This window comes from Hemitrygon akajei, chromosome 17 (assembly GCF_048418815.1).
Source record: "Hemitrygon akajei chromosome 17, sHemAka1.3, whole genome shotgun sequence".
NCBI lineage: Eukaryota > Metazoa > Chordata > Chondrichthyes > Myliobatiformes > Dasyatidae > Hemitrygon > Hemitrygon akajei.
The window spans coordinates 54,505,344-54,520,867 of NC_133140.1; the positions used below are offsets into that span (position 1 = coordinate 54,505,344).

Below are 15,524 nucleotides of genomic sequence, written 5' to 3' on the forward strand. Positions count from 1 at the left end.
CTCTGAGTGTTGTTATCAACAAAAACCCGGCATTCCGATAAGATGTAGGGTCATTAACCTGGTCATCAATTTGTTGTGTATGTGGCCTGGTTACACAACAATGCTATTAACAAAAACACTGGAGATGGGAGCTAAATTTCATGGTTCTTCATTGGCAGAATCCGAATTCGAAACACACTTACAGATCAATACGTGCCTAATAGTGCATGCTCAGTATACACCTTATAGCGCATTCAACGACGTGTTACTAACGCATAAAGTAGTCCCTTATTATACTGTAGGCTATATGGTACATCTCTTTATGACTTTTTAGTTGCCTTCTGTTGGTTTTTAAAAGCTTACCAATCTTCAAACTTCCCACTAATTTTTCCTGTATTATATGTCCTCTTTTTGGCTTTTATTTTGACTTTGACTTCCCTTGTCAGCTGCAGTTGTGTTTTCCTGCCTTTAGAATACCGTAGATGTCGGATTATAAGCCGCTACTTTTTTCCCACATTTTGAACAGCTTTGAACACTGCGGCCTTTACTATGGTGCGGCTAATGCATGATTTTTTTCATGCCGCCAAAAACATTTTGCCTCGTAACAGTAGACCAATAAAATTGATGAGTAGTTCACAGAGGTCCAATGAAATTGTACGATAAATCAAGCGCACTTTCACAATTAAATTATTGTAAATCAGTCATTTGTACTCACCCTCATCAACATGGAAAACACTCGAAGAAAAGCATTGTGCTGCCTTTATGGCAGTTATTTAGTTTATAATATTTTCGCTTAGTAATTCATTTTCTAGTTAAAGTTAGAAGTGTTTTAAGTATATTTGTTTTCTGTACTACATCGTGGGATGCTATGACGTCACACCCAGTTTCGCCGCGTCTTGTGGGAAAAATGCCGTTTGCGATAAACAGGAAGGAGGGGGCGAGCACATTACACGAGCGACATTGGATCTGAGCGAACGCTGCTTTTAAGTTAAAGGCGATCAATAACTTTTCCTGGTAGGCTGCAGTATATATATTTTTTACCAGTCGTTAGGAGATATTGGAATGTTGTTCAGTAAAAAAGTATACGCAACGTATATTTAAAAGTAGCCGCGTTACAGGCACGGTTCGAAAAAAAGCATTTGCAATATGTATTTGTTTATGTTACCATATGGATTTAATTAAAAGTTAAAAAATCCTCACGTGTAATATCTTTCTGTGTAAATATCTCCTATTACAACGTGGGACACCTGCGGCCGAAAATCCGGTGCGGCCTGTACAAGTAAAAAATTGATTTTCTTTCTAAAATTAGAGCCAGCGGCTTTTAATCAGGTGCGCTCTGTAGTCCGGAATCTACGGTACTACTTCTTTGGTATGTTTCTCTCCTGCCTGGCAGGATGGTCCAGAAGGTTAAGATGTTTGGTGTTCAGGATGAAGTAATAGATTGGATTCAGCATTGGTTTAGTGGGAGAAGCCAAAGAGTGGGAGGAGACGGTTGTCTCAATGTCTGGAGGCCTGTGACTAGTGTTGTTCTGCAGGAATAGGTGCTGGGTCCATTGTTGTTTATCATCTATATTAATGATTTCAATGAGAATATGGTAAACTGGATCAGCAAATTATATCAAGATGGGGGAAGTAGTGTACAGTGAAGAAGGCTATAAGAGCTTGCAGTGTGATCTAGACCTGCTGGAAAATTGTGCTGAAAAATGGCAGATGGAATTTAATACAGACACATGTGAGGCGTTGTACTTTGGCAGGAAGCAAGAAGGCTGCGAGTGAACTGCTGATTTTTTTGGAGCAAAGGCAGCTTTTACTACTCGGGTTAAAGAGAGGCAAGACTGCGCAGGCACGTGACGTCAGCCAGTAGAGCATGAAAGGTTTAAAAAGGCAAGGAATCTTCAACGGATTTTAATTCGGAGCAAGAAGGCTACAAGTGAACTGCTGGTTTTTCGGAGCGAAGTGAGTTTATTACTTCTCAGGTTAAAGAGAAGCGAGACTGCGCAGGCGTGTGATCTCAGCCAGTAGAGCGCGAAAGGTTTAAAAAGAAGACTGCCATATCCAGTGGGCAGTGTTGAAGCAGGCAGTGGAGTGAGAGGGCTTTGGCTCAATGGGCTCAAGCGGTAATGGGACGAGGCAAAGTAGGATGTATGTGAGTGAGGCCAGTTTTCTGTACTCGGTGTCAGATGTGTGGGGTCCTGGAGTCTCCCAGCCTCCTGGGCAGCCATATCTGCACCAGGTGTGTCAAGCTGCAGCTCCTGAGGGACCAAGTTAGGGAACTGGAGATGCAGCTCGTTGACCTTCGCCTAGTCAGGGAGAGTGAGGAGGTGATAGGAGTTATAGGTAGGTCGTCACATCAGGGCTGTGGGAGACGGACCAGTGGGTCACAGTCAGGAGGGGGGACGGAAAGAGTCAGGTATTAGAGAGTACCCCTGTGGCTGTACTCCCTGGCAATAAGTACTCCTGTTTGAGTACTGTTGTGGGGACAGCCTACCTGGGGAAAGTGGCATTGGCCGTGCCTCTGGCACAGAGTCCGGCCCTGTGGCTCGGAAGGGTCGGGAAGGGAAGAGGAAAGCAGTAGTGATAGGGAATTCTATAGTTAGGGAGTCAAACAGGCAATTCTGTGGACGCAGGAAAGAAACTCGGATGGTAGTTTACCTCCCAGGTGCCAGGGTCCTGGATGTTTCAGATCGTGTCCAAGATATCCTGCGGTGGGAGGGAGAACAGCCAGAGGTCGTGGTACGTATTGGTACTAATGACGTAGATAGGAAAAGGGAAGAGGTCCTGAGAAAAGACTACAGGGAGTTAGGAAGGAAGTTGAGAAGCAGGACCACAAAGGTAGTAATCTCGGGATTATTGCCTGTGCCACACAACAGTGAGAATAAGAATAGAATGTGGTGGAGGATAAATGTGGCTGAGGGATTGGAGCAGGGGACAGAGATTCAGATTTCTGGATCATTGGGACATCATTTGGGGCAGGTGTGACCTGTACAAGAAGGACGGGTTGCACTTGAATCCCAGGGGGACCAATACCCTGGAGGGGAGGTTTGCTAAGGCTACTGTGGAGAGTTTAAACTGGAATTGTTGGGAGGTGGGAACCGAACTGAAGAGACTGGGGAAGAGGAGGTTAGCTCACAAACAGAGAAAGCTTGTAAACAGTACGAGAGGGAGGATAGGCGGGTGACAGGGGATGCGCTCAGACCAAAGGCTTAAGATGTGTCAATTTTAATGAGTGTTGTGAACAAAGCGGAAGAGCTTAGAGTGTGGATCAGTACTTGGAGATATGATGTGTTGGCCATTACAGAGATTTGGATGGCTCAGGGACAGGATTAGTTACTTCTTAGTGCCAGGTTTTAGATGTTTCAGAAAGGACAGGGAGGGAGGTAAAAGAGGTGGGGGCGTGGCACGGTTGATCAGAGATAGTGTCACGGCTGCATAAAAGTTGGGCGCCATGGAGGGATTGTCTACTGAGTCTCTGTGGGTGGAGGTTAGGAACAGGAAGGGGTCAATAATTTTACTGGGTGTTTTTTTATAGGCTGCCCAATAGTAACAGAGATATCGAGGAGCAGATAGGGAAACAGATCCTGGAAAGGTGTAATAATAACAGAGTTGTCGTGATAGGAGATTTTAATTTCCCAAATATCAGTTAGCATCTCCCTAGAGCAAGGGGTTCAGATGGGTTGGAGTTTGTTAGGTGTGTTCAGGAAGTAGATGACACAGTATGTAGATAAGCCTGCAAGAGGAGAGACTGTACTTGATTTGGTATTGGGAAATGAACCTGGTCAGATGTCAAATCTCTCAGTGGGAGAGCATTTGGAGATAGTGATCATAATTCTATCTCCTTTACAATAGCATTGGAGAGAGATAGGAAAAGACAAGTTAGAAAAGTGTTTAATTGGAGTAAGGGGAATTTTGAGGCTATCAGGCAGGAAATTGCAGGCTTAAATTCGAAACAGATGTTCTCAGTGGAAAGTACATAAGAAATGTGGCAAATATTGAGGGGATAGTTGTGCAGAGTTCTGTACAGGTATATTCCAATGAGACAGGGAAGTTATGGTAGGGTACAGGAACCATGGTGTACAAAGGCTGTAATAAATCTAGTCAAGAAGAAAAGAAAAGCATACAAAAGGTTCAGACAGCTAGGTATTAGAGATCTAGAAGATTATAAGGCTGCTTGGAAGGAGCTTAAGAAGGAAATTAGGAGAGCCAGAAGAGGCCATGAGAAGGCCTTGGCGGGCAAAATTAAGGAAAATCCCACGGCATACTACAAGTTTGTGAAGAGCAAGAGGATAAGACATGAAAGAATAGGACCTGTCAGGTGTGGTAGTGGGAAAGCGTGTATGGAACCAGAGGACATAACAGAGGTACTTAATGAATACTTCAGTATTCACTATGGAAAAGGATCTTAGTGATTGTAGTGATGACTTGCAGCAGACTGAAAAGCTTGAGCATGTAGATATTAAGAAAGAGGATGTGCTGGAGCTTTTGGAAAGCATCAAGTTGAATAAGTCGCTGGGGCCGGATGAAATGTTCCCCAGGCTACTCTGGGAGGCGAGGGAGGAGATTGCTCACCCTCTGGTGATGATCTTTGCATCATCAGTGGGGACTGGAGAGATTCTGGAGGATTGGAGGGTTGCGGATGTTGTTCCTTTATTCAAGGATGGGAATAGAGATAGCCCAGGAAATTATAGACCAGTGAGTCTTACCTCAATGGTTGGTAAGGTGATGGAGAAAAACCTGAGAGGCAGGATTTATGTACATTTGGAGAGGTATATTATGATTATGAGTGGTCAACATGGCTTTGTAAAGGGTAGATCGTGCCTTACGAGTCTGATTGAATTTTTTGAGGATGTGACTGAACACATTGATGAAGGAAGAGCAGTAGATGTAGTATGGATTTCAGCAAGGCATTTGATAAGGTACCCCATGCAAGGCTTATTGAGAAAGTAAGGAGGCATGGGATCCAAGGGGACATTGCTTTGTGAATCCAGAACTGGCTTGCCCACAGAAGACAAAGAGTGGTTGTAGACAGGTCATTTTCTGCATGGAGGTGGGTCACCAGTGGAGTGCTTCAGGGATCTGTTCTGAGACCCTTACTCTTCGTGATTTTTATAAATGACCTGGATGATGAAGTGGAGGGATGGGTTAGTAAGTTTGCTGATGACACAAAGGTTGGAGGTGTTGTGGATAGTGTGGAGGGGTGTCAGAGGTTACAGCAGGACATTGATAGGATATAAAACTGGGCTGAGAAGTGGCAGATGGAGTTTAACCCAGATAAGTGTGAGGTGGTTCATTTTGGTAAGTCAAATATAATGGCAGAATATAGTATTAATCGTAAGACTCTTGTAGTATGGAGGATCAGAGGGATCTTGGGGTCTGAGTCCATAGGACTCTCAAAGCAGCTGCACAAGTTGACTCTGTGGTTAAGAAGGTGTATGGTGTATTGGCCTTCATGAATTGTGGAATTGAATTTAGGAGCCGCGAGGTGATGTTGCAGCTATATAGGACCCTGGTCAGACCCCACTTGGAGTACTGTGCTCAGTTCTGGTCGCCTCACTACAGGAAGGATGTGGAAGCCAAAAGGGTGCAGAGGAGATTTACAAGGATGTTGCATGGATTGAGGAGCATGCCTTATGAGAATAGGTTGAGTGAACTCGGCCTTTTCTCTTTGGAGCGAAGGAGGATGGGAGTTGACCTGATAGAGGTGTATAAGATGATGAGAGGCATTGATCATGTGGATAGTCAGAGGTTTTTTCCCAGGGCTGAAATGGTTTCCACAAGAGGACACAGGTTTAAGGTGCTGGGGAGTAGGTACAGAGATGTCGGGTAAGTTTTTTACTCAGAGTGGTGAGTGCATAGAATCGGCTGCCGGCAACAGTGGTGGAGGTGGATACGATGGGGTTTTTCAAGAGGCTTTTAGATAGGTACGTGGAGCTTAGTAAAGTAGAGGGCTATAGGTAAGCCTAGTAATTTCTGAGGTAGGGACATGTTCGGCACAACTTTGTGGGCCAAAGGACCTGTGTTGTGCTGTAGGTTTTCTATATTTCTATGTTTCTAGGACAAGCCCATGAATGGTAGGGCACTGGGGAGTGTGGTAGAACAAAGGGATCTGGGAATACAAATCCTTTAACGAGGCATCACAGGTAGATTGGGTTATAAAGTGACCTTTTGAAACGTTGGCCTTCATAATTCAGAATATTGAGTATAGGAGTTGGGATGTTATTTTGAAGTTGTGCAAGACATTTGTGAAGCTGAATTTGGAGCACTGTGTGCAGTTCTGTTCACCTACCTTCAGCTTGGAAGAGTGCAGAGAAAATTTACAAGAATGTTGCTGAGACATGAGGACCTGAGCTATGGTGAAGGATGAATAATATCAAAGAAGATACTAAAAGCTTTTTTAAGTGTATAAAGAGTGAAAGAGACTCAAGGGTAGATATAGGACCAATACAAAATGACTCTAGAGATATTGTAATGAGAGATGCAGAGATGACAGAGGAACTGAATGCGTAATTTGCATCAGTCTTCACAGTGGAAGATGTCTGCAGAATACCGGACATTCAAGAGTGTCAGGGAGGTGAAGTCTGTGCAGTGAAAATTATGACTGAGAAGGTGGTCCGCAAACTTAATGATCTGAGGGTGGATAAATCTCCTGGACCTCATAGAATGCACCCTCGTGTTCTGAAGGAAGTAGCTAGAGAGATTACAGAGGCATTAATGATGATCTTTCAAGTATCGATAGATTCCGGCATTGTACTGAATGGCTGGAAAATTGCAAGTGTTTACTCCGCCATTTAAGAAGGGTGGGAGGCAGCAGAAAGGAAACTGTTAGCCTGACATCAGTGGTTGGTAAGTTGTTGGAATTGATTGTTAGGGATGAGATTATGGAGTACCTGAAGGCACATGACAAGATAGGCCAAAGCCAGCATGGGCTCCTGAAAGGGAGATCCTGTCTGACTAAACTGCTGCAATTCTTGGAGGAAATTATAAGCAGGGTAGACAAAGGAGATGTAGTAGATGTGGTGTACTTGGATTTTCAGAAGGCCTTTGACAAGGTGTCGCACATGAGGCTGCTTAGCCAGATAACAGCCCATGGAATTACAGGGAAGTTACTAGCATGGGTGGAACATTGGCTGGTCAGCAGAAAACAGGGATTGGGAATAAAGGGATCCTATTCTGGCTGGCTGCTGGTTGCTAGTGGAGTTCCACAGGGGTCAATGTTGGGACTGCTGCTTTTTACAATGTATGTCAATGATTTGGAATATGAGATTAATGGATTTGTGGCTAAATTTGCTGATGATACAAAGATAGGTGGAGGAGTGGGTAGTGTTGAGGAAACAGAGACTTAAGATAGTTTGGGGAATGGGCAAAGAAGTGGCAAATGAAATACAATGCTGGAAAGTGTATGGTCATGTACTTTGGTGAAAGAAATAAATGGGAAGACTGTTATTTAGATGGGGAGAGAATTCAAAATGCAGAGATGCAAAGGGACTTGGGAGTCCTTGTGCAAAATACCCTAAAGGTTAACCTCTAGGCTGAGTTGGTTGTGAAGAAGGCGAATGCAATGTTGGCATTTGTTTCTAGAGGTATAGAATATAAGAGCAGGGATGTGATGTTGAGCCTCTATAAAGCACTCATGAGACCACACTTGGAGTATTGTGTGCAGTTTTGGGCTCCTTATTTTAGAAAGGATTTACTGACGTTGGAAAGGGTTCAGAGAAGATTCAGGAGAATGATTCCAGGAATGAAAGGGTTACCATATGAGGAATGTCTGGCAGCTCATGGACTGTATTACCTGGAGTTCAGGAGAATGAGTGGGGATCTCATAGAAACATTCTGAATGTTAAAAGGCCTGAACAGATCAGATATAGAAAAGTTATTTCCCATAGTAGGGGATTCTAGGACAAGAGGGCATGACTTCAGGATTGAAGGACCTCCACTTAGAACAGAGATGTGGAGAAATTACTTCAGTCAGAGGGTGATAAATGTGTGGAATTTGTTGCCATGAGCTGCTGTGAAGGCCAAGTCACTGGGTGTATTTAAGGCAGAGATAGATAGGTTCTTGATTAGCCAGGGCATCAAAGGGTATGGGATGAAAGCAGGGGAGTGGGGATAACTGGAAGAATTGGATCAGCCTGTGACTGAATGGCGGAGCAGACTTGATGGGCCGAATGGCCTACTTCTGCTCCTATATTTTATGGTCTAAGTTGTGTCTTTATTCTCTGGAGCGTAGAAGAATGAGGGCAGATTGGACAGAGGTATACAAAATCAAGAGTGGTATAAATAAGGTAAGGGCAAGCATGTTTATTCTGTTGAGCTTGGCTGAAACTAGAACTAGAGGCCATAGGATAAGGATGATAGGTGAAATATTTAAGGGTAACCTGAGGGGGAAGTTCACTCATAGGAACAAAATGCCAACTAAAGTGATATGCCAACTAAATGCATGTTCAGTGGCAATATGTAGGTACATAGCTGAGAAAAGTGTGATGGGCTGTGGTCTGGGTGATAAGTTTAGGCAGAAAAGCACGTTGGCATGGACTAGAAGGGCCAAAAGGGTATGTTTCTGTGCTCTAGTGGTCTATGACTCTATTAGTGCCTTGATGACCTTTTTTCATTAAGACATATGCAAAGAGTAGTATCGTAAGAAATTCAGCACACGTGTCTGATTGTTTGTAAAGCCAGGTTAAAAACTGGAAATTCTGGAATTATGTTTTTGTATCATTCAAAATTTTTCTATTCAAAACTATTATTAATTTTAGTTTTTCTTCTCTTACTTTCAATGTTTTCCTACATTTTGGAAACAAAAGGTACTCTTAGTTTTTATTTAGTACTGATTTTTAAGGTACTAGTCTTAAGTCGATATTTCAATAACCTGTTGATTACCCTTCCAACACTCCAAATAATTTTCAATATCTCTTTCAAATCTGTTCCAGAGAATGATCCACTAGCTTTCCTCATTTCCTCTCAATAAAGTTTTTCACCAGTTTCTCATTCTTTCCAGCATTCCTAAATGAAAGAAACACAAGCTGTCTTTAATATTCTACTTCAAGTTTAGTGATAATTTTGTAGATTGTGTTATTTTGTTTTATTTTCATTGTAGGATTGACCTCCGTAATGACACGTATAAAAGCCAGATCCCATCCACATCAATTCAGATGAGCAATGAAAAGTCAGCATCTACAAGTTAAGTATTTGCTATTGTAATATAATTTTATTGAAAATCTCGTAAAATAGAGTTCATTTTGAATGTTCTTCTGTTGAGTTTTAAGGAGTTCTGAGCTCTAAATTGCAAGTCGTAAATTTATCCTTGCTACAAGATAAATGCATTAGCACAACAGGAACATTGAGTACCACAGAATTAGAGTGGGGAAAATTAATTGGGGTTTTGGCTCCTAAAAGTACTACTGCAGTCAACTTTGAAAATAACCACATGTCAAAATTGTGCTCTGTAATGATTTTAAAAAGAGATTAAACTCGCTATAAGGCATAGGAGCAGAATTAGGTCATTTGGCCTGTTGAGTCTGCTCCGCCATTCAATCCTGACTGATCCTTTTCCCCCCCTCAGCCCCATTCCCTGGCCTTCTCCCCATAATGTTTGATGCTGTGTCCAATCAAGAACCTATCGAGCTCTGCCTTAAATACACCCAATGATCTGTCCTGCACAGCTGCCTGTAGCAATAAATCCCTCAAATTCACCACCTTCTGGCTAAAGAAATTTCTCTGCATCTCTATTTTAAATGGATGCCCCTCTATCTTGAGGCTGTGCCCTCTTGTCCACGTCATTACCATGGGGAACATCCTTTTCACATGTACTCTGTCTTGGTCTTTCAACATTCGTAAGGTTTCAATGCGTTCCCCACTCATCCTAAATTCCAGCTAGCTCACACCCAGAGCCATCAAATGTTCCTCGCACCGTTTCATTCCCGGAATCATCCTTGTGAACCTCATCTGAACCCTATGCAGTGCCAGTACATCTTTACTTAGATGATCACAGTACTCAAGGTGAGACGTCACTACTGCCTTATAAAGCCACAGCATCAAATCCCTGCTCTTATGTTCTAGATCTCTTGAAATGAATGCTAACATTGCATTTGCCTTCCTCACCAACAACTCCACCTGCAAGTTAATCTTTAGGGTGTCCTGTACAAGGAGCTCCAAGTCCCTTCGCAACTCAGATTTTTGGATTTTCTCCCCATTTAGAAAATAGTCTGCACATTTATTACTGCTACCGAAGTGTATGGCTATGCATTTTCCAACATTGTATTTCAAATGCCACTCTCTTGCCCATTCTCCTAATCTATCTAAGACCTTCTGCAGCCTACATGTTTCCTCAACACTACCCGCCCCTCCACTAATCTTCATATCAGCTGCAAACTTGGCAACAAAGCTATCTAGTCCATCACCTAAATCATTGAATTACAGCATAAAAAGAAGTGGTCCCAACACTGACCCCTGCGGAACACCACTAGTTACTGGCAGCCAACCAGAAAAGGATTCTTTTATTCCCACTTGCTGCCAATCACCCAATGCCCTAACCATGCCAGCAGCTTTCCTGTAATGCCATGGGCTCTTAACTTGGTAAGCAGCCTCATGTATGGCACCTTGTCAAAGAACTTCTGAAAGTCCAAATATTCAATATCCACTGCATCCATTTTATCCCTCCAACTTGTAGTCTCTTCAAAGAGTACCAACAGTTTTGTCAGGCAAGATTTTCCCTTAAGGAAGCCATGCTGACTTTGTACTATCTTGTCCTGTATCACCAAGTACTACATAACCTCATCCTTAATTGACTCCAACATCTTCGCAACTTCTGAGGTCAAGATAACTGGTCTATAATTTCCTTTCTGCTGCCATCCCCCTTTCTTAAAGAGTGTAGTGATATTTGCAATTTTCCAGTCCTCTGGCACCTAGCCAGAGTCCATTTATTTTTATAATATCATTACTAATGTCTCCACTATTTCTACTGCTACCTCTTTCATAACCCGAGGGTGCAGTTCATCTGGTCTGGGTGACTTATGTACCCTTGGGTCTTTCAACGTTTTGAGCACTTTCTCCCTTGTAATAATGACTACACTCACTTCTCTTCCCTCACACCCTTCAACATCTGGCACACTGTTAGTGTCTTCCACAGTGAAGACAAATGCAAAATACTTACTTAGTTTATCTGCCATCTCTTTGGTACCCGTTATTATTTCTCTGGCCTCATTTTCTAGCGGGCCTATATACACTCTCTGCTCTCTTTTATTACAAGTATTCTACATACTTGTAAAAGCTTTTTCTATCCACTTTGATATTCTTTACCAGCTTGCTTTCATATTTTATTTTTTCCCTCCTCCTGATTCTTTCAGTTGTACTCTCTTTAGGGTTTTAAAAGCTTCCCAATCCTTTTTCTTCCCACTATTTTTTGATTTGTTTTATGCCCTCTCTTCTGACTTCCCTTGTCAGCCACTGTTGTACTATTTTGCCATTTGAGTACTACTTTGTTTTTGGAATACATCTATCCTGCACCTTCCTTATTTTTCCCAGACCTCAAGCTATTACTGCTCTTCTGTCATCCCTGCCAGCATCTCCTTCCAATTTACTTTCAGCAATTCCTCTCTCATACCACCGTAAATTCCTTTACTCCACTGAAATACTGCTACGCCAGGCTTTACTTCTCCCTATCAAGTTTCAAGTTGAACTCAAATCATATTGTGATCACTGCCTTTTAAGGGTTCTTTTACTTTAAGCTTCCTAATTACCTCTGGTTCATTACATAACACCCAATCCAGTATAGCTGATCCCCTTAGTAGGTTCAATGACAAACTGCTCTAAAAAGCCATCTCGTAGGCATTCAACAAACTCACTCTCCTGAGATCCATTTCCAACCTGATTTTTCCTATCGAACTACATGTTGAAATCTCCCATGACTATCATAACATAGCCCTTTTGACGTGCCTTTTTTATTTCCTGTTGTAATCTGTTGTCCATATCCCAGCCATTGTTGGGAGGCCTGTATGTAACTGCCATCAGGATCATTTTACCCTTGCAATTTCTTAACTCAACCCACAAGGGTTCAAGATCTTCCAATCTTACCAGCAGAGCCATGCCACCCCCTCTGCCTACCTTCCTGTCCTTCCAATACAGCATGTAACCTTGAATATTTAACTCTCAACTACAACTGTCCTTTAGCCACAATTCAATGATGCCACAACATCATACCTGATAATCTGTAATAGTGCAACAAGATCATCCACCTTATTTCTTATACTCAGTGCACTGAGATATAACACTTTGAGTACTGTATTTGCTACCCTTTTTGATTCTGCAGCCCTACTGCACTGATACTCTGCTGGCTGCAATTTTGTCAAAGACCTTCTGAAAGTCCAAATATACAACATCCTCTGTATCCTTTTTATCTCTCCAACCTGTAGTCTCCTCAAAGAATTCCAACAAGTTTGTAAGACAAAATTTTCTCTTAAGGAAACCATGCTGACTTTGTCCTATCTTGTCTTGTGTCACCAAGTATTCCATAACCTCATCCTTAACAATTGACTCCAACATCTTCCCAATCACTGAGGTCAAGCTAACTGGTCTATAATATCCTTTCTGCTGCCTTCCCCCTTTCTTAAAGAGTGGAGTGACATTTACCTGTACTCATCCAATCTCCTTATTTATATTCCCCCCTCTCCTGATGAAATCAAAAATGTATCTCCAAATGGATAGTCATGCCACGGGATAGACTAAGATATTTGAGTAACCATTACACTTTTGTTGTATGCTTCTTAGACAAGAGGAAACAAGGAAGTGAATTGGTTTGAGGTTGGGGTTAGGGAAATGGGTCTTGTCATTATTTGCTGATGTTTTATTTAAAACAGTATGCTGAAGTATTACAAGTACATTGGTTATATTAACAACAACATACACAAAATGCTGGTGGAACACAGCAGGCCAGGCAGCATCTATAGGGAGAAGCGCTGTCGACGTTTCGGGCTGAGACCCTTTGTCAGGACATTGGTTATATTCTCTATTCATGCATCTATTATTTTTGATTAAAAGAAATAAATGCAAAGAGACTTTATAAAAGCATGTGAAAATATTAAATATGTTCATTTTGTTGCATAAATGCATTAAAATTTAACGTATCGTTCTTGTAAATTCTCTATTTTCTATATATGCTAATAAAATAACTAAAATAAAAGGGATGGAATCATTAACCTTTACGCTTCAAAGGTGTTGCCTGGTGTGATTATACTTCATTGTTTTCATATCTATTCTTCCCATTATCAGCATGTATACAATTGTTTTACACAGACTTTTGCAGTTTCTGAACCCAGATCCATTGAACACAGAAGTACTTCATCCACAACAGGTAACCTAATTATCCACATTCACTAAAATTTTATTTTATTAAATTTATTGATATGTTTGGTAAGCGTGTGTCATGTAGTTGTATACTAATGTGATGTCAGTGTTCAAGCAATAATGATTATAACCTGGTAAGTTGAATATTCATAACTGAATATTAAACTCATGTTTGTATGTTGTTTGAAGGTGAATTTTTTTCTTTATCCTCTCTTGTCTCACCCTTCTCACCTACTACTTTAAAATTCTGCATATATGTTTTGTGTAATCTCAAGTCTGTGTCATAGCAACATTTCTTTCAGGGAATAAACTGTTTAAACGGATGTTTCTGTTTTGAGGCCTGATTCCTATGGCTAGTTTATGTTTGTGACATAGTTATAATGAGTTAACTATGTTTTTTCATACTGGATTAACTTGTATAATGCAACATTAAAGCAAGTTTGTGTCTATTCTCACAGTTTGATGTAATAAATCTCAGTAGGATTTATTGCATTGAAGGGCAGGAGCTTTCCTGTGTGTCTGTTCAGTATTTTCTCATTATTCACTATTACTGAAACATATTATTTTGCCATCGCTTTTTATGGAGTCTAGTGTGTATAAAGTGTATTTCCTGCATTATAACATTGACAATATTTCCAGAGTACACGGGACACCTTGAAAAATTAGTTTTCCTTCTCCAGTAATGATTACAACCAAGGTCATCAGTGCCCTTGGTTGCCAATACCTTCGGCTGTAAAATTACTGCCTGGAAATACTTCCTTCCTGTCTTTCCTCATTTAAGACACAATAAAATTTGCCAGGTCTGTGTAGATGGATTAAATTTACTGGACGACACTTGTGTGAAGCATCTTGGAAACTTTTGTTAAGTTAGGAGCACTTAGTAAATACCATGGATCAGTTTTCTAAAGAAAATCGATTGCTCTTTTTTGTTTAACAATTTTTGTATTGGACGAACATGTTTTTTGTGTTGGCCATTGATTTTCTTTTTAAAGTTTTAGTAGTTAAGTATAAGTAAAACCCTGGTCATGCTAAATTCCGTATTCTGTTTTCCAGCCAACCTTGACAAATGCTTTTGACCATAGCAATGGACTCCTGGTGCATTCAGTTATCAAACTGACCCCATGTACCAGAATGGAAATGGCACCAGTTTCTCTGGATTTAAAAAAGGTAGTTTTCTTTTATAGAACATAATCCAAGCTTTTTTAACACATGTTTATACCTCACTGAAACTGAAATTGACACGAAGTTCAGTTGTAAGCTTATTAACAAAGCATTTAACATACACAGCAAGTCCTTTGGTTGTCTCCAACATTCTTGTTTATTTCTATTAGTTTAGATCTTAAGTTGCTTAACCATAAGACATAGGAGCAGAATTAGGCCCTTCAGCCTTTTGAGCCTGCTCTGCCACTCCATCATGGCTGATTTATTATCCTTCTCAACCCCATTCTCTTGCCTTCTCCCCATAACCTTTGACACTCTGACTAATCAAGAACCTATCAACCTCCACTTTAAATACACCCAGTGACATGGCCTCCATGGCTGTCTGTGGCATTGAATTCCACAGATTCATTCCTCTATAGCTCATGAAATTCCTCCTCCTCGCTGTTTTAAATGGACATCCCTCTAACTCTGAGGCTGTGCTCTCTGGTCCTAGATGCACCCACTGTAGAAAACATCCTCCCCATATCTGCTCTATCTAGGCCTTTCAATATTCAATAGATTTCAATGTGATCCCCTCTCATTCTTCTAAACACCAGTGAGCACAGGTCCAGACCTCCTTGTATGTTAACCATTTCATACCAGAGTCATTCTTGTGAAACTCCTTGGACCCTCTCCAATGCCAGCACAGGGATCCAATACTGCTTGTAATATTCCAATTGCAGTCTGACCAATGTCTGATAAAGCCTCAGCATTGCATGCTTGCTCTTATGTTCTAGTCCTCGAATTGAAATGAATGTTAGCACTCCATTTGCCTTCCTTATCACCAACTCAACCTGCAAGTTAATCTTTAGGGAATCCTGCACAAGAACTCCCAAGTCCCTTTGCACCTCGGATTTTGGAATTTCTCTCCGTTTAGAAAATACTCTACGCCTTTAATCCTTCAAACAAAGTGCATGACCATAAACTTCCCTACACTGCATTCCATCTGCCATGACTTTGCCCATCTGTCTAACTCTTTCTGCAGACTCCCTGCTTCCTCAACACTACCT

The 15,524-nt window shown here is 41.4% G+C and overlaps 1 protein-coding gene across 1 annotated transcript in view; it reads left to right on the forward strand.

The window, feature by feature from the left end:
• tdrd12 (tudor domain containing 12) overlaps window positions 1-15,524 on the forward strand; it is a 151,414-nt gene that overhangs the window by 29,710 nt on the left and 106,180 nt on the right. Inside the window, exons 9-11 of the mRNA XM_073069663.1 lie at window positions 9,071-9,153; window positions 13,287-13,321; window positions 14,368-14,481. Of these exons, the coding sequence (XP_072925764.1) occupies window positions 9,071-9,153; window positions 13,287-13,321; window positions 14,368-14,481 (232 nt within the window). The remainder of the gene's footprint in view (window positions 1-9,070; window positions 9,154-13,286; window positions 13,322-14,367; window positions 14,482-15,524) is intronic.